The following is a 23,598-nucleotide window of genomic DNA, read 5'->3' on the forward strand; positions in this document are numbered from 1 at the left end:
TTTTCTTTTATAAAAAAGCAATAGAATTACTAAATTATGGGAGAATTTACAAAAGGACTGAGATCATTTATGGCTCTCTGAGGAAAACAAGATATAATTAAGAGAAGAATTATCATATGACCTAGAAATTCCACTCCTGAATGTATTCCTAAGAGAAATGAAAACCTATGTCCATACAGAAACATGTATATGAATGTTCATGGCAGCATTATTTATAATAGCCACAAAATTGAAAGAATCTAGATATCCATCAATAAATGGATAAGCAAATGTGATATATGCATATAATAGAATTTTATTCAGTCCCAAAAAGGAATGATATATGTTACAACATGGATGAGACTTGAAAACATTACACTAAGTAAAGAATCTAAACACAAAAGGCCCATACTGTTTGACTGCATTTATATGCAATACCCAGAACAGGCAAATCCACAGACAAAGAAAGGAAATTCATGGTTGCCAGGGACTGGGGGAGATTGGAATGGGGAGTAAGTGTTATTAAGTATGGGTTTCTTTTAGGGGTGATGAAAATGTTCTGAAATTGATTGTGGTGATGGTTGCACAAGTCTATGAATATCCTAAAACCCATTGAGTTGCACACTTTCAGTTCAGTTCAGTCGCTGAGTCATGTCCGACTGTTTGCGACCCCATGGACTGCAGCACACCAGGCTTCCCTGTCCATCACCAACTCTTGGAACTTGCTCAAACTCATGTCCATCGAGTCAGTGATGCCATCCAGCCATCTCATCCTCTGTTGTCCCCTTCTCCTCCCGCCTTCAATCTTTCCCAGCATCAGGGTCTTTTCCAATGAGTCAGTTCTTCACATCAGGTAGCCAAATTATTGGAGTTTCAGCTTCAGCATCTGTCCTTCCAGTGAATATTCAGGACTGATTTCCTTTAGGATGGACTGGTTGGATCTCCTTGCAGTCCAAGGAACTCTCAAGCGCCTTCTCCAACACCACAGTTCAAAGGCATCAATTCTTCAATGCTCTATATGGTTCAACTCTCACATCCATACATGACTACTGGAAACACCATAGCTTTGACTAGATGGACCTTTGTTGGCAAAGTAATGTCTCTGCTTTTTAATATGCTGTCTAGGTTGGTCATAGCTTTTCTTCCAAGGAGCAAGTGTCTTTTAATTTCATGGCTGCAGTCACCATCTGCAGTGATTTTGGGGCCCAAAAAAATAAAGTTTGTCACTGTTTCCATTGTTTCCCCATCGATTTGCCATGAAGTGTTGCACACTTCAAATTGGTTAATTTTATGGTATGTGAATTATATCTCAATTAAAAAAAAATCATAGTGAAGACCCAAGTTTGAGAAGAAGCATACCTGGTTGGTACTTCTAGTTCCTCTGTTCATATAGCAGATACTTATTAGGAAAATCACTGTGTCCCTAGGACACTACTGGTCATGACTTATTGATATCCAAGGTACTACTTGGGCTTTAAGTGACTTATTAGCACAGAGGAGAGATGCTTTGTGGTGTTCAGACAGTCCTGTGCCACTAGCCAGAAGGACTCCATACATGAGAATACTGCAAACTTGGGAGAAGAAAGGAGAAAAAGTACTATAGCTATTTGAATGCAATGGATAGAATTAGAAGTCTGATCAACTGACCAAAATACATATCAGATTTGAAGACCAATAAAAAAGGAGCCAAATCATGAGAGTGTAGGGTGCAGATTTCTCTAACTGTATCTCTCATCTAACTTGAAGAGAATTTCCCACCAACTGAATGAGAGAAAAGTCAAGAATCCTGTGAATCAGAGTCCCTCGGATTTTATCCATCCTCAATGCTCTGGCAGTGATTAAGTCCAATGATGAAATGTGAAGAATGATGCACTGTGTATGTATCTGTTATTTTGATATTAATTATAAAAGGTGACTAAAAATGACTTCCCAATTCAGTGCAGTTTGGGGTTGGGTTATAAGCACGCTATTGCAATTAAAATCCACAATGAAATACTCAGAGACTGCAGGAGAGAACGTGGTAGCATTCTCAGTTGACCTGAACTATCATCTACTGGCAGGTAATATAGCTATGATGAAATTCCCCAGGAACAAAAGGTGAAAACAAATTAATTAGAGGCACAGTCTCAGTTAGTACTAAGTGTATTACCAACATAGGAATAAAGAGGAAAAGGGAATATTTGAAGATATTATGCCTTCTAGCAAATATGCCCTGCGATAATGTTCTATACTTGTTTAACACTGTAATATCATTTCCCTCATTTCTGGGTCAAGGCAAGGTGGATATTTTATGTTATTTAATTATGTGATAAATTCTCAATTTCTTTTGGTGTAATTTAACTATATAGTGAATAGATGGATGTAAATCTTCTAGAAAGTTTTATTAGATATTAAAATGTGCACATAATAAAATATATGCCACATATCTTAGAATATTATATCAAGTAATTATATTAAATCACTACAATATTGAATGACAGTCTAGCAAAGTTCATTAATGTCCCACCAGATATAAAAAAGTATAACAATGTTTTTCAAAAGGCAAAAAATTTAGCAGTGATGAAAGTATTTAAGGAAAAAACCCCAGGGATTTCCCTGGCAGTCCAGAGGATAGAATTCCATGCTTCCACTGAAGGGGAAATGGTTGGGGAACTAAAATCCCACATGCTGAATGCATGGCATGGCCAAAACAAACAAACAAACATATTGATACTATGATATTTTGCCACAAAACAACCAAAGCAATTTTTATCATTCTGACATCAAAATACTTCCAGTCAGGTTAGAATCATACACCCTAGTGAAAGGAGTCAAGCAAATAGCCACTTTACCAAACCAGAGTTTCCACTGTTGGCTAATTATTCCTCATTCTTTAATCTGAATCCCCTGAAGAAAAAATGGAAAGTTAACCAAGCAGCAAGTGGTTGGTGAACACCTGCTGCATGCCTACTGCCTCAGATATTGTAGGGAACATGAAAAAACATAAGGCATCATTCCTAGGACCAGTCTTAAAATTCTAAAGTTTGGTTCAGGCCTTTATTAATTAATTAGCATGAATCCACTTATCATGGAGACTACACCACTTGCTACACACCTCAGCCACACAAAGCCATCGATAAATTTCTTCTCTCTCATTTCTAAGCATCCTCTTCTTCCTTAAGGAATCCTTGCCTCTTCTTCATGAAGGAAAGTGAAACTCGCTCAGTCGTGTCCAACTCTATGTGACCCCATGGACTGTATAGTCCATGGAATTCTCCAGGCCAGAATACTGGAGTGGGTAGCCTTTTCCTTCTCCAGGGGATCTTCCCAACCCAGGGATCGAACCCAGGTCTCCTGAATTGCAGGCAGATTCTTTACCAGCTGAGCCACAAGGGAAGCCCTGGGGTTTTTTATACCTCTTCTTCTAATATTTCATCAAAACAGTGTAGGAGAATTGAATCTTGGTGGTGTGACCCCAGAGATCATGTACTTGGCCTCTCACCCAAAGTAGGAATCCTTTTTCTCCACACTGGTAATAGATAATCAAATGGTTAGCTACATGAACCTCTGAATGTAAAGAGTTCTCTTCCCCCAAAGCCACTTATCCTTGGGTAAATGTTTTCTTTAGAAGGAATCTCCTGGGGAAAGGTCCAGGCCTACTCCCAGAAATTCCCATTCAGTCATTTGAAATCTGCTCTCTTGAAAGATAGGCCAGAGGTACTACGGAATTCCCTTGATGGCCACTCAAATATTTTAAGCCAACATTTCTCGTACCCCACAGTCTCTGCCACTCCAGACTGTAATGTGTGAAAGTCTCTCAGTTGTGTATGACTCTTTGCGACCCCAGGGACTGTAGTCTTTCAGGTTCCTCTGTCCATGGACTTCTTCAGGCAAGAATACTGGAGTGGGTACCTTCCCTTCTCCAGGGGATCTTCCCAACCTAGGGATTGAACCTGGGCCTCCTGCACTGCAGGCAGATTGTTTACCTTCTGAGCCACCTGGGAAGTCCCACCACTCCAGACTAAACAGACTCAAATCCATTTGTGAAATTAATAGATTTATTAAGTGATGATATATCTAGAACTTTCCCTCCCCCATCCACACTGCTCCCTTCAGGGCTTGCTGGATGGGTCAATGTCTTCCAAAGGTGTGGCCTCCAGAACAGAGTTTGATGCTCCAGGAGTGCCCTGACCTGAATGGGGTACATTGTATTACCATTTTTATCAGGTTGGATTCTAAAGTTCTTTTCATGCTGCCCAAGTTTCCGTTACCTGGTTGAGCACTTTTGTCAGACTTCATTTGAGTTTCATGGACAATCTAAGAGCTCTGCCTCTTTCTCAAACTGCTTCTCTATCCCAGATTAATTTTGCTACAATTTAAATGCAGACTTCTCTCTAATTTTTTGAATCTTTTTGTTTTAGTCTCATTCTAAACTTTTGATCTAATTAAATTATTATAAGTTTAAACTATAGTTTAAAACTCTAATTCTCTTTCCTATTATCTATTCTTCCTAGTAGTTAGTACATGATATTCATAGTTTTCACATCCATTTGAATGTGTAACCATTTCTGCTACATGTTATATCTGGTAAATTTCCAGAAAAAAAATTGTCCAATACTTCACTGAAATTGGTCATTTACCTAACCTTTTGGAGTCATCCGTGGGGAAAATATATCGAGGCTGATACCCTACTGGGACACCTCTGTTAATACAAGAACTATATATTACTGTGTTTACCTTTGAGTTTACTCTATCATAGAGCACATTCCTTTCTTAACTAAAATCCTATAATTAATAGTCAAAATGATGATGATGGTGATAATAGTGGTGGTAATAATGATGATTATAATGAGAGTAATGATGATGATGGTGATTGTGGTGATGGTGGTTGTGTCTCTTCATAGATGCCAGGTTCTGTCTTAAATGCTTGGCAATTATTATCTCATTTAATCATCACACCAGTCTTGTAGGCTTAGGTGTTATACACTGACCCTCACCCGTTTGGGCATTCACAACTATTAGATTCTCTTTGGTAGATAATGGAAACCACTAAAGAAGTGTGAGATGGTAAAGGCTACCTACCACTCCACCATTATCACTGTGTGTGTGTCTGTATGTCCTAAGTTGCTTCAGTCATGTCTGACTCTTTGCAACCCATTGGACTGCAGCCCGCCAGGCTCCTCTATCTATGGGATTCTTCAGGCAAGAGTACTGGAGTGAGTTGCCATGCCCTCCTCCAGGTGTACAAGTACATGTTCACTTCAGTTCAGTCACTCAGTCATGTCCGACTCTTTGAAACCCATTGGACTGCAGCACTCCAGGCCTCCCTGTCCATCATCAACTCCCAGAGTTTACTCAAACTCACGTCCATTGAGTCGGTGATGCCATCCAACCATCTCATCCTCTGTTGTCCCCTTCTTCTCCCGCCTTCAATCTTTCCCAGCATCAGGGTCTTTTCAAATGAGTCAGTTCTTCACATCACGTGGCCAAATTATTGGAGTTTCAGCTTCAGCATCATCCTTCCAATGAATATTCAGGACTGATTTCCTTTAGGATGGACTGGTTGGATCTCCTTGCAGTCCAAGGGACTCTCAAATGTCTTCTCCAACACCACAGTTCAAAAGCATCAATTCTTCAGCACTCAGCTTTCTTTATGGTCCAACTCTCACATCCATACATGACTACTGGAAACACCATAGCTTTGACTAGACGGACCTTTGTTGGCAAAGTAATGTCTCTGTTTTTTAATATGCTGTCTAGGTTGGTCATAACCTTTCTTCCAAGGAGTAAGCATCTTTTAATTTCATGGCTGCAATCACCATCTGCAGTGATTTTGGAGCCCAGAAAAATAAAGTCTCTCACAGTTTCCATTGTTTCCCCATCTATTTGCCATGAAGTGATGGGACTGGATGCCATGATCTTAGTTTTCTGAATGTTGAGCTTTAAGCCAACTTTTTCACTCTCCTCTTTCACTTTCATCAAGAGGCTCTTTAGTTCTTCTTCACTTTCTGCCATAAGGGTGGTGTCTTCTGCATAACTGAGGTTATTGATATTTCTCCCGGCAATCTTGATTCCAGCTTGTGCTTCATCCAACCCAGTTGTTTCTCATTATGTACTCTGCATGCAAGTTAAATAAACAGGGTGACAATGTATAGCCTTGACGTACCCCTTTCCCTATTTGGAACCAGTCTGTTGTTCCATGCCCTGTTCTAACTATTGCTTCTTGACCTGCATACACGTTTCTCAAGAGGCAGGTTAGGTGGTCTGGTATTCCCATCTCTTTAAGAGTTTTCCACAGTGTGTTGTGATCCACATAGTCAAAGGCTTTGGCATAGCCAGTAAAGCAGAAGTAGATGTTTTTCTGGAACTCTGTTGCTTTTTCAATGATCCAGTGGATGTTGGCAATTTGATCTCTTGTTCCTCTGCCTTTTCTAAATCCAACTTGAACATCTGGAAGTTCACGGTTCACTGTTGAAGCCTGGCTTGGAGAATTTTGGGCATCACTTTACTAGCGTGTGAGATGAGTACAATTGTGCGGTAGTTCAAGCATTCTTTGGCATTGCCTTTCTTTGGGACTGGAATGAAAACGGACCTTTTCCAGTCCTGTGGCCACTGCTGAGTTTTCCAAATTTGCTGGCATATTGAGTGCAGCACTTTCACAGCGTCATCTTTCAGGATTTGAAATAGCTCAACTGGAATTCCATCACCTCTACTAGCTTTGTTCATAGTGATGCTTCCTAAGACCCACTTGACTTCACATTCCAGGATGTCTGGCTCTAGGTGAATGATCACACCATTGTGATTATCTGGGTCGTGAAGATCTTTTTTGTGTAGTTCTTCTGTGTATTCTTGCCATCTCTTCTTAATGTCTTCTTCTGTTAGGTCCATACCATTTCTGTCCTTTATTGTGCCCATCTTTGCATGAAATGTTCCCTTGGTATCTCTTATTTTCTTGAAGAGATCTCTAGTCTTTCCCATTTTATTGTTTTCCTCTATTTCTTTGCACTGATCACTGAGGAAGGCTTTCTTATCTCTCCTTGCTAGTCTGTGGAACTCTGCATTCAAATGGGAATATCTTTCCTTTTCTCCTTTCCTTTTCACTTCTCTTCTTTTCACAGCTATTTGTAAGGCCTCCTCAGACAGCCATTTTGCTTTTTTGCATTTTTTTTTCTTGGGGATGGTTTTGATCCCTGTCTCCTGTACAGTGTCACGAACTTCTGTCCATAGTTCTTCAGGCACTCTGTCAGATCTAATCCCTTGAATCTATTTGTCACTTCCGCTGTATAATCGTAAGGGATTTGATTTAGGTTGTACCTGAATGGTCTAGTGATTTTTCCTACTTTCTTCAATTTAAGTATGAATTTGGCAATGAGTTCATGATCTGAGCCACGGTCAGCTCCTGGTCTTATTTTTGCTGACTGTATAGAACTTCTCCATCTTTGGCTGTAAATAACATAATCAATCTGATTTTGGTATTGATCATCTGGTGATGTCTGTGTGTAGAGTCTTTTCTTGTGTTGTTGGAAGAGGGTGTTTTCTATGACCAGTGAGTTCTTTTGGCAAAACTCTATTAGCCTTTGCCCTGCTTCATTCTGTACTCCAAGGCCAAATTTGCCTGTTACTCCAGGTGTTTCTTGACTTCCTACTTCTGCATTCCAGTTCCCTATAATGAAAAGGACATAATTTTTGGGTGTTAGTTCTAGAAGGTCTTTTAGGTCTTCATAGAACCATTCAGATTCAGCTTCTTCAGCATTACGGGTTGGGGCATAGACTTGGATTACTGTGATATTGAATGGCTTGCCTTGGAAACAAACAGATATCATTCTCTTGTTTTTGAGATTGCATCCAAGTACTGCATTTCAGACTCTTTGCTGACTATGATGGCTACTCCATTTGTTCTAAGGGATTCTTGCCCACAGTGGTGGATATAATGGTCATCTGAGTTAAATTCACCCATTCCATTTCATTTTAGTTCACTGATTCCTAAAATGTTGACGTTCACTCTTGCCGTCTTGTATGTGTATGTATGCGTGTGTGTATACGTGTGTGTGTGTGTGTGTGTGTGTGTGTGTATAACCGTTTATTAGCCAGTTGGCATCACATATTTAACCTGTTTTGTTAGCTTGACAACAACAATAAAAATGTTAGATGCTCTGTCCTTTCAGGTATTCTGAGCACCTCTTTGCATGAAAATTATACCTGATGCCGTCACAAAAGATGATTGTCTCATTAGAAATCCTAGACCCTTTATTGGCGAAGGTCCGCCACTGTATGGGCACACCTTCCCCAATGATGAGGTCAAGGAGACTTACCAAAAAGGAAGTGGAACAATTAGAGAAGACGGAATTGAAACAAGGAGTGAGGGAGTCAGGGTAAAATTCATTTGGGCCACGTGCCGGATATTAAAACTCATCCTAAACTTGATGTGATCAACTGTCGAGAAATAAATGTGGTCCTTGGGACACCTGATCCCAGGTTGACATACATGCCACCCATAGTTTGTTTTTTTCAGTATAGTGTGAGTTTTACTGTTACCTGAGACAGATTGCTTCTGGTCAAATGAGGACACTCCAGCAAATACATCAACACTGAAGACTTCTAAGCACTGATCATGCTGGGTAAATTCCCTGAAAAGAAGGAGCTTAGTTCTCAGGGTAACTTGAAATTAGAACTTTGTTCCCCACTGTTTTTATTTTAAAATACTTTTGCCTGGGAGAAAGCACTGTGTGAAATTAATACCTTCTCCAACTCCACACCACCATGCAAGTTAACCTAACTTGGATGGGGAAATTCTTTCTTGCTGTCTTTCCAAATGTCTTTTAAGAGAACCCCTTTGAAGGGGCGGGGCTTACCTTTGTGTATTGATCAGACTGAATATTTCAAGGAGCTCTGTCTACCCTGGAAGGCAGATTTTTGTTGAAACGTGTGCAATAGTGCAAAGGATAGTGCATTTCACAACTGAAGCAGATGTGCATACTTATAACTTACCTTCAGTTTGGAAACATGTTAATTAGTAAGGCACTAATTTCTAATTAGCTTCCCATGGATGGCTGTAGAACTGAGTATGGTTGTACTCATTGATACACTTTGAAGGCATTTTTCAAGTGGGTTAATATATACATTGTATGGAAAAAATAGTATGTATTCATACACATATACACAGTATATATACATCCAACTGAGTAAACATAGTATGTATACTTAGTACAAAGTATACATATATTGATATTTGATATGCCAACTTGAAAGATCATTCTCCGGCACTTATTTTAAGAAATAAACCCAAGCCTGCTCTTACTTCACTTTGGATTCTCCATGGTGCTAGAATATTTTATCCTTTGGATGGTTAAGTAAGAAAGATATAACAACAAAGCTGAAGTGTCATTTATGGCTCTGTATTGGAGAATTAAGGGAGTTGATTCAGGTTGCTGAAACCTCTCTTCTGGCCCTCTCCCTGGAAGACAAGTCACCATAGTGAGCTTGATCCCTATCTTTGTCCTTGCCCTTTGGTTAATGACTCTGAGCATTTGGAAGACCCTCTGCTCTTTCATACACTACCCTGACCTTCAATGATTCCTATGCTGTCTTTAAGTAAATAATAAAGGCCCTTGGCTTCTTTTACTGGATCAACCGAGGATATACCAGATGTGCCTGCTTCAGTAGGTCCATTGCTTCATTTGTACTGGTTAACAGTGTGTGTTTTTAAGGTGCCTAGGCTGGGAATATCCTTCATCTCCTAGTGTAATTATCCAACATCTCCTCTTTTGCCTTATTAGCTGTGTGTGTGAGGGAGGGACTATTTGAAATTGTAATTTACCAGTTTGTACCAAATTCTTCCTGCCATTGATGAGAGCAGTATCTTTTGCACACATTTCACTAATTTAAGAGGACTATTATGTAATAGTGAGTTTCTCAGTTGATTCGAACATGATGTTATTTAGGTCCCAAGTCTAAACTTGATTCTGGAGCAGGAAATGGCAACCCACTCCAGTATTCTTGTCTGGAAAATTCCATGGACAGCAGAGTCTGATGGACTACGGTCCATGGGGTTGCAAAGAGTCAGACACGACTGAGAGCACACGCATGCACGCACTAATCTTGATTATGATTCTTTCACTTCCTGTCCCATACTTTGCCTGGTTGTCCCACAGTTGTCTTTTGAACTTGAGAGAGTCAGTTGAGAATGAGGATTAACAAGAGCAAATCAAGCCCCACAATCAAGTGCAGGCAAGAGAACAACATTTAGAGTACAGAGCTCAGGCCTGGATTATGATTCATCTTTTCCTCATGAGAAGACAAAGACATTTCTGTATAGATGGAAACATATTTGCATGGAGCATTGTATAGTGGAGTGTGCATGTGTGCATGTGTGTATGTGTCTATATGCATGTACATGTGTGCATCAGGGGAGGATTAGATCTGTTGTCACGTTAATGATGGCAGCAAAAATACCCACTGGTTACCATGGAGCAGGTCATGTGCCGACTGTTGGTCTTGCCATATGTTTATTTGTGCAAGGGTTTATTATAATACTCACCCAGGCATTTCCAGAAGGAAAGGGTGAGGATTGATTTGTCAATGCCTAAGGGTCTCCCAACATGTGGTCTACTACAACTGTGTTTGTCAGTGAGTTGTTTGGGCCTCACAGGAATTTTCCCACAGAAAGGATGTTCTAATTGGCAGGCTCCCAGGACCGCCTACAAATCCATTTAACCATAACAGAGCTGACGAGCACTGTCAGGACTGGAGTTGGCTTCCAGATGGGAAGTCAGCCTGGTATTAATAGCACAGTTCCTGCTGCAGTTTGGGTCCAATGGACTTCTGATGGACCGGCCTGGGAACCCAGGCACTCTTTGTAACATTTATAGGAAATGGATTCCTTGGTGAGCATAGTGGGAAGGGAGTACTGTGGTGGCTTGAGAATCATGGCTACCCATTTCCCCCTTCTCTGATCACTGCCATCGTCCGGTATCCAGCAGGAAGAGACTAAGGTGAATCCTAGGGGAATTCTTCTCCCAACTTCAAGTCTGGGGAGAACCTGCCCTGGTCCTGGTCCACTCGCTTGGGTTGACTATTCCCATGTACAGGATATTTGTAAGTTGGGCGTTCCTAGGTCACTTATATTTAATTGTGTGATGCAGATGTTTATTTTAACATAGCTATTTATCCATGTAAAATTTACATTAAAATTGCAGGTTTATTTTTATTTTAAACATGTATTATTCATTTTGACTGATTTCAGCCCTGATGATGTTTTTGTGCTTCTTTAATGGGTTAAAGGCATTATATTTATGCAAATTGAAAGGGTGTGTGCTGTTGCAGTAAAACATTCCGTTTTCTGGTTGTAAGAGGAAATAAGAGAAGTGGGTGGTACCGTGGTGTGTGTGTGCGTGCATAATTTGAATTTGACCCAAAGTTGTGTACTTTGAATATGACCCAAAGGTGTGTTGTTCAAACCAAGATATGCTTTAAGATATCAAAAATTGTGTTTGTACTCAAGAGAGCTCTTTCTCAGTAGTGTATTTGGAAATATTTCAGGCCATTTTTTTCCTGCAGAAGTTACAGACCTAAAAGATTTTTTCCCCTGGAAGCTCTTTGAATATATAAATTTTTAAAAAGGATTTTTAAAGGCTAGATGGCAGCAAGGAAATTGTTTCCTATTCATCGTAAGTAAATATCTCTGTGATGTAAGTGCTACGTCAGAGTTATCTTATGGGGTGCATATGACTCAAAGGGAAAATAATTTGTTTAGTAACTTGATTTTCTTCCTTTTTTTATGATTCACAAGTTGTTAAGCTCATCCCATTTGGGGCATTATAAATGTAGTAGTAGTAGTAGTAGTCACTCAGTCATGTCTGACTCTTTGAGACCCCATGGACTGTAGCCTGTGGGAACTTGTAAATGAATAACAAATTTAAATATAAATCAACAAATGTATATGAAATCCTACCGGATTCCTAGGAGGTCTCTCAGTATTTATGAACCACACTTCTCTTTTCTAGGATTCTGTTTTGGGACACAGTCATAAATGCAAAAGGAAGATTTCAGCACCTAATGACATTTATCCTTATAATATTGGGCCCCTTCAGCCCCTCCCAAGCATTGAAAAACTATCTGGAGTTGGAGTTGCTGAGACATGGAAAACTTTTCTTCCAGAAGGGTTTTTTTTAAGTAAAAATTATACTTTAAGATTATGAATATAAAATTATAACACAGACAATTCATCATACTTAATAAGCCTCTCTAGATCAATCTAGATTATCTCTAAAAGGTCTATTTCACCCAGTCCGATAATTACATACTTGGGAAAGTAAAATGAAGTGTATAGGATTTTCAGAGTGGCAGGTCTATTTGGAATCATTCTAACCCAGTTGTTTATTGTATAGGAAAGGGAACTGGAGACCAGAGGAATTAAGGGACTTGAGTAAGGCTGCTGTAGTGAGGGCAGAGCTAGGAGTGCGATGAGAAACAGTGAGAATGTCTGTCACCTGTTAAAGGCCTTCAATTTCCTGGGTTTACTTCCATCTTTTCTTTTAACTCTCACAACAGTTTTGCAAGGCATGGATCATATTCCAGTTTTTAAAATGATAAAACTGAAACATGAGAGGTTCTCTAACTGCTCAAAGTCAATAGGCATTAGGAGGCAGAGCAAAAATTCAAACGCACACCCCCTGATTCTGAGGGTCTGGTATCTCCTGCCTTGAGCTGTTTTCCACTGTACCAGGGTGGCTCCCTGGCTTCAGTATATAGCCTAAAATCCCAGCAGCATTCCGTTTTTCTACACGTTTACAGGCATCACTCATCTTTTTGAGCTTCACTTTATCATGCTTCATAGATAATGCTTTTCTTTTTTTTACTAATTGAAGGTTGCGGCAACCCTGTGACAGGCAGGTCTATCTACACCATTTTTTTTTTCAACGTCATTTGCTTACTTTGTGTCCCTGTCTCACAGTTAGGTAATTCTCACAATAATTCCAATGTTTTCATTATTTTTATATTTGTGATGGTGGTCTGTGATCAGTGACCTTTGATGTTACTATTAATACTATAACCTGCTAAAGGCTCAGGTGATGGTTAGTATTTTTTAGCAATATTTTAAAATAAAGATACATACATTTTTAGATGTAATGTTATTGCATACTTAATGTTGTTGTTCAGTTGTTCAGTTGTGTCCATCTCTTTGTGACCCCGTGGACTGCAGCACGCCAGGCTTCCCTATCCTTCACCATCTCCTGGAGTTTGCTCAAACTCATGTCCGTTGAGTTGATAATGCCATCTAACCATCTCATCCTCTGTTGCCCCCTTCTCTTCCTGCCCTCATTCTTTCCCATCATCAGGGTCTTTTCCAATGAGTCAGTTCTTCATATCAGGTGGCCAAAGTATTGGAGCTTCAGCTTCAGCATTAGTCCTTCCAATGAATATTCAGGGTTAATTTCCTTTAAGATGGACTGGTTGGATCTCCTTGCTGTCCAAAGGACTCTCAAGAGTCTTCTCCAGCACCACAGTTCAAAAGCATCAATTCTTTGGCACTCAGCTCTCTTTATGGTCCAACTTTCACATCTGTATATGACTAATGGAAAAATCATAGCTTTGACTATTCAGCCAAGTGATGTCTCTGCTTTTTAATACACTGTTTAGGTTTGCCATACCTTTGCTTCCAATGAGCAAGCATCTTTAAATTTCACGGTTGCAGTCACTCTCTGCAGTGATTTTGGAGCCCAAGAAAATAAAGTCTGTCACTGTTTCCATCTTTTCCCCCATCTATTTGCCAGGGGATAGCCAATAAATAGACAGCAGAAAATAAAGTAAGTGAGATGGTGGTTAAGTGTCGAAGAAGAAAAAAGACATAAAGGAAAAAAATCAAGGAAAGGAGACACTAGAAAGATGGGATGGGAGTTATTAAAAATGGGCTTTGCTGTGAGTATGTATTTGGAGAGTGTTATTGCATTATTGGTCCAGTGAAAGAAGCTGGAAGGTGTCTATTTTTTCAGCAGTTTCCTTTCCAAAACCATAATATTCCATTCTCTACCTGTGGTAAAAGGCTTATTCTAACTCCATCTCCATCTTCATGATACATCTTCCCATCTGCCCTTTGTGGGAACCATTGTTATCTCCATAGTATCAAAAAAAGAAAACAGGGGTCAAATGAGTTACCCATAAATGGAGAACAAGCCAAGCATAGTGCCTAGGCTACTCTTTCCAAATATCTAATTTACAGGGAAGGAGAATCTCAGAAATGCTAAAATGACTAGCACAGAATTACATGGCAAAGTGCTCATTATTTTATTTATCCAGCAAGATATGGATGGAGTCTCTACAGTGGGCCAGGCTACTGAGATGGATCCAGGAAGCAGTACTCACAGGAGATGTTCTCTGACCTAGGGGCACATACAGGGACCTCTGTACCCTACCCAGTGCTAATTTATGCATACTGTGATGGACAGTCTTCTCTCTTTTCCAGAGTCTGAGAAGAATGGTGTTCCCACTTATATTTCCCACTCTGCATATCTAGTGTGTTATGGATTAAATGAGACTATATCAGCTGGCCTGGGGACCAAAACAACTATGTATACCATTGTTTCCATGGGCAAATGCATTTAGACTTTCAAACATCCAGCCATCTTTACAAACTTTCAGACTGGGGAGTGTCTGAGTAGGAGAATACAAGCAGAGATTGTTTAGCGTCCATCAAGGCAACCTCTGGCTGCCCAACCTCCCAGATATTGACAATTGCCTGGAGTAAACAATATCCTCTTCAGTCCTAAAGATGGCATCAAATGAGATACAAATGAGCAATAATAGCTTCCTCAAAATTTTATGGAAAAGATTTTATTTTCTTCACTCTGAAGGCAAACTGATGGTCACACATATTTATTTACCTTTAGGGAAAAGGTCTGCAAATGGTAATCTGTGGATTGTGCTTGCCAGCCGTTCTATAGTTTGTCATAGCTCTCTAGGGCTATGGGAATCTACAAGGAGATTGTAGCTCATTTAATCTGTGTTTATTCCATTATCTATATATAAGACTCACATTTCCATACATGGCAGCAGCCAGCCTAGTACCACAAGTGTGTCTTGAATGGAACAGAATGGAAAGAAATGTTCTCTTGGCCATTGCATATGCTAGCAAGTGTCGTTTTCCCATCTTTCTTCCATAACGTGAATGCCATGGGCATTCCAGTTCCTGTTCTACATGCCTGTCATCATCTGCTTGATTAGAATGATACTGCTGTAGATAATAAGTACTTTGAATTTATATAAGCTTCTTAAGGAATGATGAACTTAGATTGAACTGCAGTGAATGCTTCACTAAAATTCAAAGGAATTATGATTATGGTTGCCTTGGCAACCATAGTTCTGTATTCTCTTTGTTTTATTACTTATCATTTTCCTATATTGAGGTCATTTTGAGGAGATCATTAAGGTCTCATTTTCAGTTTCTGAGGCTTCTGGGAATGATACAATTTTATGTAGCTACAAACATATCTCCTTTTCTTAAAATTTCCCCAAACACTAGAAAGTCTAGGCATGTGAAATGAACTAAAATTAAGCTATTACTTATGTTGACACATACATGTCATCTTTACTCTCTACTAAGGTAATTATTTATAAGGACTGAAAGACATTGTTACTTTACATTTCTCCTTAGCATGCAAATATGACTTTTCGTTTCTTTCAAAAGTGAAGAATTCTTTGTCAATAAATTTCCATAAATGTTTTTACCTATAACGCAGTTATTAAACTGAAAATAGCTATACAAGAAAAATAGTTTTACTTTAGGAAAGGGCCAGTTTGAGAAACAATCAGACAGTGATATTTTAACAACATATTAAATAATTAATCATCAACACATCCTCTGAAAAGTTTTTTGGTAGACCACATTAGTTTTTTTAAAGAGAAAATGTGGTAATTAACACTATAATCTTTATAATTGGTTTATTGGTATTAAAAGGTAAATATAGTATAAATTGTATATTACCACATGACTACAATATAAAAATCATTGTAAAACATTTTATTTTGTCCAATTATTTTAATCTAAAGGAAAATTCTATATGTTAACATTCTAGGACACGAGTTAGGAAAGTTTTTTGTAAAGGGTCAGATGGTAAATATTTTAGGTTTTGGGGCCACACAGATTTTTATTGCAACTACTCAACTCTGAAATTGTAACTGAAAGCATCCAGAGACACCAAGCTGTATTAAATTAATACCGTGTTTATAGAAACAGATGGCAAACTGGATTTGGCCCTCAGGCTGAAGTTTTCCAGGGCTTCCCTAGTGGATCAATGGTAAAGAACCCTCCTTCAATGTTGGAGACCCGGATTCAATCCCTGGGTTGGGAAGATCCCCTGGAGAGGGGAATGGCTATCCACTCCAGTATTCTGGCCTGGAGAATCCCATGGACAGAGGAGCCTGGCGGGCTACAGTCCATGGGGTCACAAAGAGTCGGACATGACTGAAGTGACTGAGCACACATGCACAGGAGGGTAGAAACAGACATTTCATGATAGATTGCTTAGTTTTAAAGGTAGTAGAACATTTGACAAAAATAAGCTAATAACATTTTGTTATTACATATAATATGTAATAACATATGTAATATGTATGTACATATAAATATGTAATAGCATATTGTTATTCCTTACATGTTGGGCAAGTTCAAAACTGAACTTCAGTGTCAAAGGCCTGGTATCCCCTACCCGAATATGCCAGCAATGTAACCTGAGTCAGTGAGATAAATTCCCTTTGCCTTTAGCTGGTTTCTCCATCCTTGTGGAGTGTCCTTGGTCACCTGACACCAAGTGAAACATACATTTTCAACTTTATTTTCCTTTGGAGTATTCTCTGGTGCTTTGTCCAAACTAATTTTATCATCCTCTTTTAGGTTTAGGGCTTCCGTGGTGGCTCAGCTGGTAAAAATCCGCCTGAAATGCAGGAGACCTGGGTTTGATCCCTGGGTTGGGAAGATCCCTTGGAGAAGGGAAAGGCTACCCACTCCAGTATTCTGGCCTGGAGAATTGCTTGAACTGTATAGTCCATGGGGTCGCAAAGAGAAGACAGGACTGAGCGGCTTTCACTTTTAGGTTTAGTCAAATATTTCAAACATAAAGAAAAGTGCAGAAAAAAACAAATATTTTTCCCTCAGTTTTAATAAATTTTAATACTTAATATTGTTTGATTCAGATATTTTAATCTTTTTTAAAAAGAAATAATACATATGAACACAGCCGAAGCCTATACCAGACTTTTAATGTGTATGATTTTTCCACATTCTAACAATTTTTAAAGAGGCGGTTTATTTTTAGATGGATCTGCATTTTTCCTACTTATTAAAGTGAATTTCTTGAGATCCAAAAGGATGGAAAGATTAGCGAATTGATTTTAGATGTGCAAATTATCATTGGTACACAGTAGACTAATTTGACCTGATTTGATACATTTTTCTGTCCATCCAGGACTAAATTAATGGTATGAGTTCACTTCCAAGAGAGACTTTGCAAATTCCCTATATCTCTTCCATGTGGTAAATGAGATGTGTGATTAAGAGACAGTGAGTATAAATCATCCTAATTCATTATCAAGGACTGAAGACAGCTTTTCATTTCTATAGTGACTTATTCACATGCATTATTTTTCTCTGCTGCCCTTGACACAGTTAATGCTTTGTGGAACAAACGCTCTCGCATTCTGTCATTCAATCTTTGGAATGTCCCATGTGGTGGTTGGAACAGATAGTATTGCAGTCGTCTCCTGGGTGAGGAAATTAAGGCACAGTGATGTCACTGCAGTGCTTATGAAGTCTTGGCTGAACCTTAGTACCACTGGGTGAGCTTTGATAAAGGACCTGTGGATCCCTGAGCCTACCCATAGAGATTTGATACAACCAGGCTGGAACGGACCGAAAGTGTTAGTATTTTTAATTGATTCTTCTGTGCAGCCAAGGTTGAGAATTTCTGCTGGACTAGTGGAACTGATCAAAGTTGTTGAACCCTGTGGTTCTCCAATGGGGGCAATTTGTCCACCCTCCACCCGACCAGGGGAACATTTGACAATAAGACACTTGATTGACACATGTTGGTTGAGGATGCTACTGGCTTCTAGTGAGTAGAGAAAGCAGGGATGCTGCCAGAACATCCTACAGCCTCACCTCTCGACATAAAACTCTCCAGCCCCAGGACTTCCCTGGAGGTCCAGCGGTTAAGACTCTGCACTTCCACTGAAGGGGACATGAGTTTGATCCCTGGTGGGAGAACTGAGATCCCGCATGCTGTGCAGTGTGGCCAAAAATAAAAGAATGAGAAAAAAAGAAAAAAACAAACAAAAAATCCCTATCCAGCCCCAAATGCCACTATGTCAGTTGTGCTGAGGTTCAGAAACTCCTACTTAACCTCTAAATGTTGGACTGAAGTCCCTCTGACTCTAAGCCATTGTTATTTCGTCAGTCCCAAATTGCTAAATTATTCAAATTAGTCATCCTTTTATTATTTCTCTAATAATACATTTTTAAAGTGACTTTGAACTTTTTCAGGAACTAGGTGGTCTCGTGTCTTAACCTCACTAGAATAGGCAGAAATCCTACTTTTCTCAGAATACCAAAAGTAACACAAAAACAAGCAAATAGCCACAAAGGATACATCAAAAAAAAAAAAAAAGAACTATTTCTCAACCTAAGTATATGTATGATCCCAAATAAAAAATGTGAATTATGTAAAGCAGTAGCTCTCAAAATTGAGCATGCATTGAAATCCCCTGGAAAGCTTGTTAAAATACAGACTGCTGGGCCCCACCCTGAGTGTCTGATTCCCTAGGTCTGGTGTGGTGTTCAAGCACTTGAATTTCTAAATTTCTAACAAGAGCTTCCAGCTGAGACAGACTCTCCTGGACCTGGGAACACACTGAGAATTACAGATGTAAAATGTGTAATAGCTTCTCAAATGCATAACCTCAGGACTATCTATTAAAGCAACAAGTTAATATTCCTAAAAATGCAAGCACTATTTCATCATAGTGTACACATAATTTTAGAATATAATCCATCAATAAGTACAAGAACCTTCCAGTTCCATGATTACAATCAGGACAGACCTATGGAATTAAACCTTTTGCGCCCACTTCTAAGAGCAACAGGAGCTAGCTTCAGTAAGCTTCCTGTCCAGAACAAGTCCAGTGTTAAGAACATTCAGCTGTCCCCCTTATCAGAAATAAAAATTTGACAATACCCTGAGACATTTTAAAATGCATCTAATGTACATGATGCACATTCTTCAAATTATAAGATGTCTAAATCAAAAATGACTTGAACAGAATTTTCCTAGTTTTGGATACATTAACACATGATTGTAGGATGGTGGATGGATATCTAAAATTTCAGTGAAATTTATTGCCTATATCAAATAACAAATCCTAATTCCTTAATGAATTAGAATATTGACATAGGTGGCTAAATAATCATAGAATTAAACATGGAATCTGAAACCTATTTCAGAAACAAGTCAATTATTTTTCCAGTTCATCAGCCCATGACACTCTAAAGATAGCAGCGATAAAGGTGGTGTGGTTTGTGATTTTCATAAACTAGCCTTAAGTTAGATATTACAGCATATTTTGTAGGTGAAAAACCTAAACCCTGAAGAAGCAAAGTACATGTCCCTTATTTTCCACAACAAGAGCTCATAGAAACTAGAATATGCTCTTATCTCTGCCTCTTAGATATTTTCTGAACCCCTTGATAGTGAAGATTTGATCTCTTTCTAGAACCTGGCACACTTCCTAGTACATACCAAGGGATAATTAGGCTTTTACTGAATTTACTCAAGTGGGTTTGTGAGAAGTTCATGCATTTCTGTATTTCATGAATTTTATATTGCATATTTCAGTCCCATTTAAATTCAGGATCCTCACCCAAAAAGTCCAAAATAAGATCCAGTCTATACTGTTCAAAGCACAAACTTTAATTATGAGCTAGGGATTGAGAAAAATAAAGGGAAACTGTGGGAGAATTTTCCAACAAGTAAGCACTTCTGTTGTACTGACATTGATGATATATATGGCAGTCAAGAATGATAAGACTTCCAAAGGATAACTAAATAGCCCTGTACTGTAAAATATAAAATTTACACTTCTAAGGGAACAAATAAAATCTAAGAATTGAAAAAAAATATACCTAATAGCATCATTCTGCTCCAGTGTTTAAGAGCAAACCGAGAAGTTGCTATGGCATTGACTTATGTGAGCATAGCAACAGAGCGAACTCAGTGATTCAGCTTGATAAAAGAGGAAATTATCTCACCATTTCCCTTTCCCTAAATCAGTCAGATATCCAAATATTTCATGTTGAAATGGTATATCCATCAACATGTTCTAATGGATAAAAGTCAATAGTGGGGGTGGGGAGGAAGGTCATAAGACGAAATTTGTATGTCATATGATTACTTTAGAGAATGCAACTCACATCTAAAGAATCTATTAATATCTCTGCATCCTGCTTTCCCCCAATTGAATGGGGTTTGTCAGTGGCTTATATTGGGTAAATATTGGGTGAATATGAGTAATGATTTGGCAAAAAACAACAATTTATCAGCCTGTATAACTTCGTTCTAATGAAAGTTGACTGTGGTATATTTTGAGAAAGAAACATTGTTCGGCCGTGAAACTGTAATTCCCTGTGTGCGACAGCCCTCCAGGGAAGGGATAGATTATGCCAGCATAATATGTGAAGTTTAGTCATTATCACTTGTACCAAGCAGAGGTCAGCCGTGGGTGTATGTGTGGGAGGCACCACTGTGGTGAGCCAATACAAACAGAGCCAGATGTCACAAATAAATGCTGACATTTTATCACGTTATTATTTTAAATATTATTTTACCACTGTGTTTTTTCTTGTATTGTTTAACCTCCACATCTTTATTTCCCATTTCCTTTCTTTAAACTGATAAATGAGAAGGGCAAGTATGGTTTGAGTCACTACTTGACCACGAAACTGGGAAGTTAACTGACCCCACAAAAGAGCCCCAAACCTAGGAAACTTGGATTCTTAGGTTTATTCTATTTTGTTTTGTTTTTTTGAAAATACAACAATTATTTATTTATTTATTTATTTTACTTTTTAAAAAAATTATTTATTTTAATTGGAGGCTAATTACTTTACAATATTGTAGTGGTTTTTTGCCATACATTGACATGAATCAGTCATAGGTGTACATGTGTCCCCCATCCTGAACCCCCTTCCCACCTCCCGCCCCATCCCATCCCTCAGGGTCATCCCAGTGCACCAGCCCTAAGTACCCTGTCTCATGCATCGAACCTGGAAGGCAATCCGTTTCATATATGATAATATACATGTCTCAAGCTATTCGCTCAAATCATCCCACCCTCGCCTTCTCCCACAGAGTCTAAAAGACTGTTCTATACATCTGTGTCTCTTTTGCTGTCTCACATATAGGGTTATCGTTACCATCTTTCTAGATGCCATATATATGCATTAGTATACTGTATTGCTGTTTTTCTTTCTGGCTTACTTCACTCTGTATTATAGGCTCCAGTTTCATCCACCTCATTAGAACTGATTCAAATGTTTTCTTTTTAATGGCTGAGTAATATTCCATGGTGTATATGTACCACAGCTTTCTTACCCATTCATCTGCTGATGGACATCTAGGTTGCTTCCATGTCCTGGCTATTATAAACAGTGCTGTGATGAACATTGGGGTACATGTGTCTCTTTCAGATCTGGTTCCCTCAGTGTGTATGCCCAGGAGTGGGATTGCTGGGTCATATGGCAGTTCTATTTCCAGTTTTTTAAGGAATCTCCACACTGTTCTCCAGAGTGGCTGTACTAGTTTGCATTCCCACCAACAGTGTAAGAGGGTTCCCTTTTCTCCACACCCTCTCCAGCATTTATTGTTTGTAGACTTTTGGATAGCAGCCATTCTGACTGATGTGAGATGGTACCTCATTGTGGTTTTGATTTACATTTCTCTGATAATGAGTGATGTTGAGCATCTTTCCATGTGTTTGTTAGCCATCTGTATGTCTTCTTTGGAGAAATGTCTGTTTAGTTCTTTGGCCCATTTTTTATTTATTCTGGAATGATGGGTTTCAGAAACATATGATTAATTTATTTTTAATTTACATATAGTAAAATTCATCTTTTGGAGGGGTGCAATTCTGAGTTTTGACAAATACATAAACTTGTAAACCACCACTACAATAGGGACCCAGAAGAGTTCTGTCATTCCCCCCACCCCACAGATTCCCTCCTGCTGCCCCTTCATAGTCAACCCCTCCCTGAACCGCCCCAGGACCTGTCATCAAAAATCTGTTGGTGCTCTTCTATTTTAGCTATTTTTTCCTTCTCCACTCGTTCACAGTACAGTCTGTCATGTGCTAGGTTCTGTTTGAGGTTCTGGGGATGAAATAGTGAATAAGATTTACATGGAGCTTTCCATGCAGAAACAAGATAATGAACAAAAGTAAATCTGTAATTCCAATGTGTAGTAAATGCTGTGTAGTAAACAGATCCTGCTTGCTCCTATGACATACCTATGAAAAGCTATGACAAACTTAGACAGCACATTAAAAAACAGAGACATCACTTTGCCAACAAAGGTCTGTATAGTCAAAGCTATGGTTTTCCAGTAGTCATGTACAGATGTGAGAGCTATACCAGAAAGAAGACTGAGCAATGAAGAATTGGTGCTTTTGAAATGTGCTGGGGAAGACTCTTGAGAATTCCTTGGACAGCAAAGTGATCAAACCATTCAATCCTAAAGGAAATCAACCCTGAATATTCATCGGAAGGACTGATGCTGAAGCTGAAGCTCCAATAGTTTGGCTACCTGATGCGAAGAGCTGACTCATTTGAAAAGACCCTGATGCTGGGAAAGATAGAGGGCAGGAAGAGAAGGGGGCAGCAGAGGATGAGATGGTTGGATGGCACCATCGACTCAATGGACATGAATTTGAGCAAACTCCAGGAGATAATGAAAGACAGGGAAGCCTGGCATGCTGCAGTTCACAGGGTCACGAAGAGTCGGACATGACTTAGCGACTGAACAACAACAATAAGCAGATCCCTATGATAACAAGTATCAGAAGATGGAACCTCATTTTAGACAGAATGTTAAAAAAGGTGGCTCTGAGAAGTTGGCAGTATATCTGAGGACTGAAGTTGAAGAAGGAGCCAGCTATGTGAAATGAGCAAGGGGTGGGGACACATGGGCAATCATTCCATGCGGAAGGAACATTATATGGAAAACGGGGGTCAGCAGTCCCAAGAGTGAGAGAAGGAAGCAATGGCATGAGGTGCTGTGGACAGATAGGCAGGGTCTAGCTATGGTGTATCAACTTCATTCCCTTGCAGCAGGACACCATCAGGTAAGTCTGTACCTGGAGATGATTTAATTGATGTTTTGAGTTCTGTGTAGAAAGTTGTTTGTTATAGAGTGAGAATGGACACAGAGCAGTTACTGGGCCATAGCAACCATCCAGTTGATTGCTGATAGGCAGCAACTGTGGAGATGTAGAAGGGATGGATTTGAAATACATTTTAGAGGTAGAGGGCTTCCCTGGTAGCTCAGCTGGTAAAGAATCCACCTGCAACGTGGGAGACCTGGGTTTGATCCCTGGGTTGGGAAG

General features: G+C 39.2%; 1 protein-coding gene across 6 annotated transcripts in view; it reads left to right on the forward strand.

Annotated features, from left to right (window-relative positions):
- The window catches only part of ARHGAP6 (Rho GTPase activating protein 6), a 510,549-nt gene that overhangs the window by 309,765 nt on the left and 177,186 nt on the right, over nucleotides 1–23,598 (forward strand). Inside the window, exon 1 of one of the 6 annotated variants that reach the window (XM_043895575.1) lies at nucleotides 10,678–11,052. The exons of 4 other annotated variants lie outside the window; for them this stretch is intronic. In XM_043895575.1, coding sequence (XP_043751510.1) covers nucleotides 11,038–11,052 — 15 coding nt within the window. In that variant the 5' untranslated portion in view covers nucleotides 10,678–11,037. Of the gene's footprint in view, nucleotides 1–10,677; nucleotides 11,053–23,598 lie in introns of those variants that run through there. One more of the 6 variants, XM_043895577.1, reaches the window with a different exon arrangement.

Source organism: Cervus elaphus, chromosome X (assembly GCF_910594005.1).
Source record: "Cervus elaphus chromosome X, mCerEla1.1, whole genome shotgun sequence".
Lineage (NCBI taxonomy): Eukaryota > Metazoa > Chordata > Mammalia > Artiodactyla > Cervidae > Cervus > Cervus elaphus.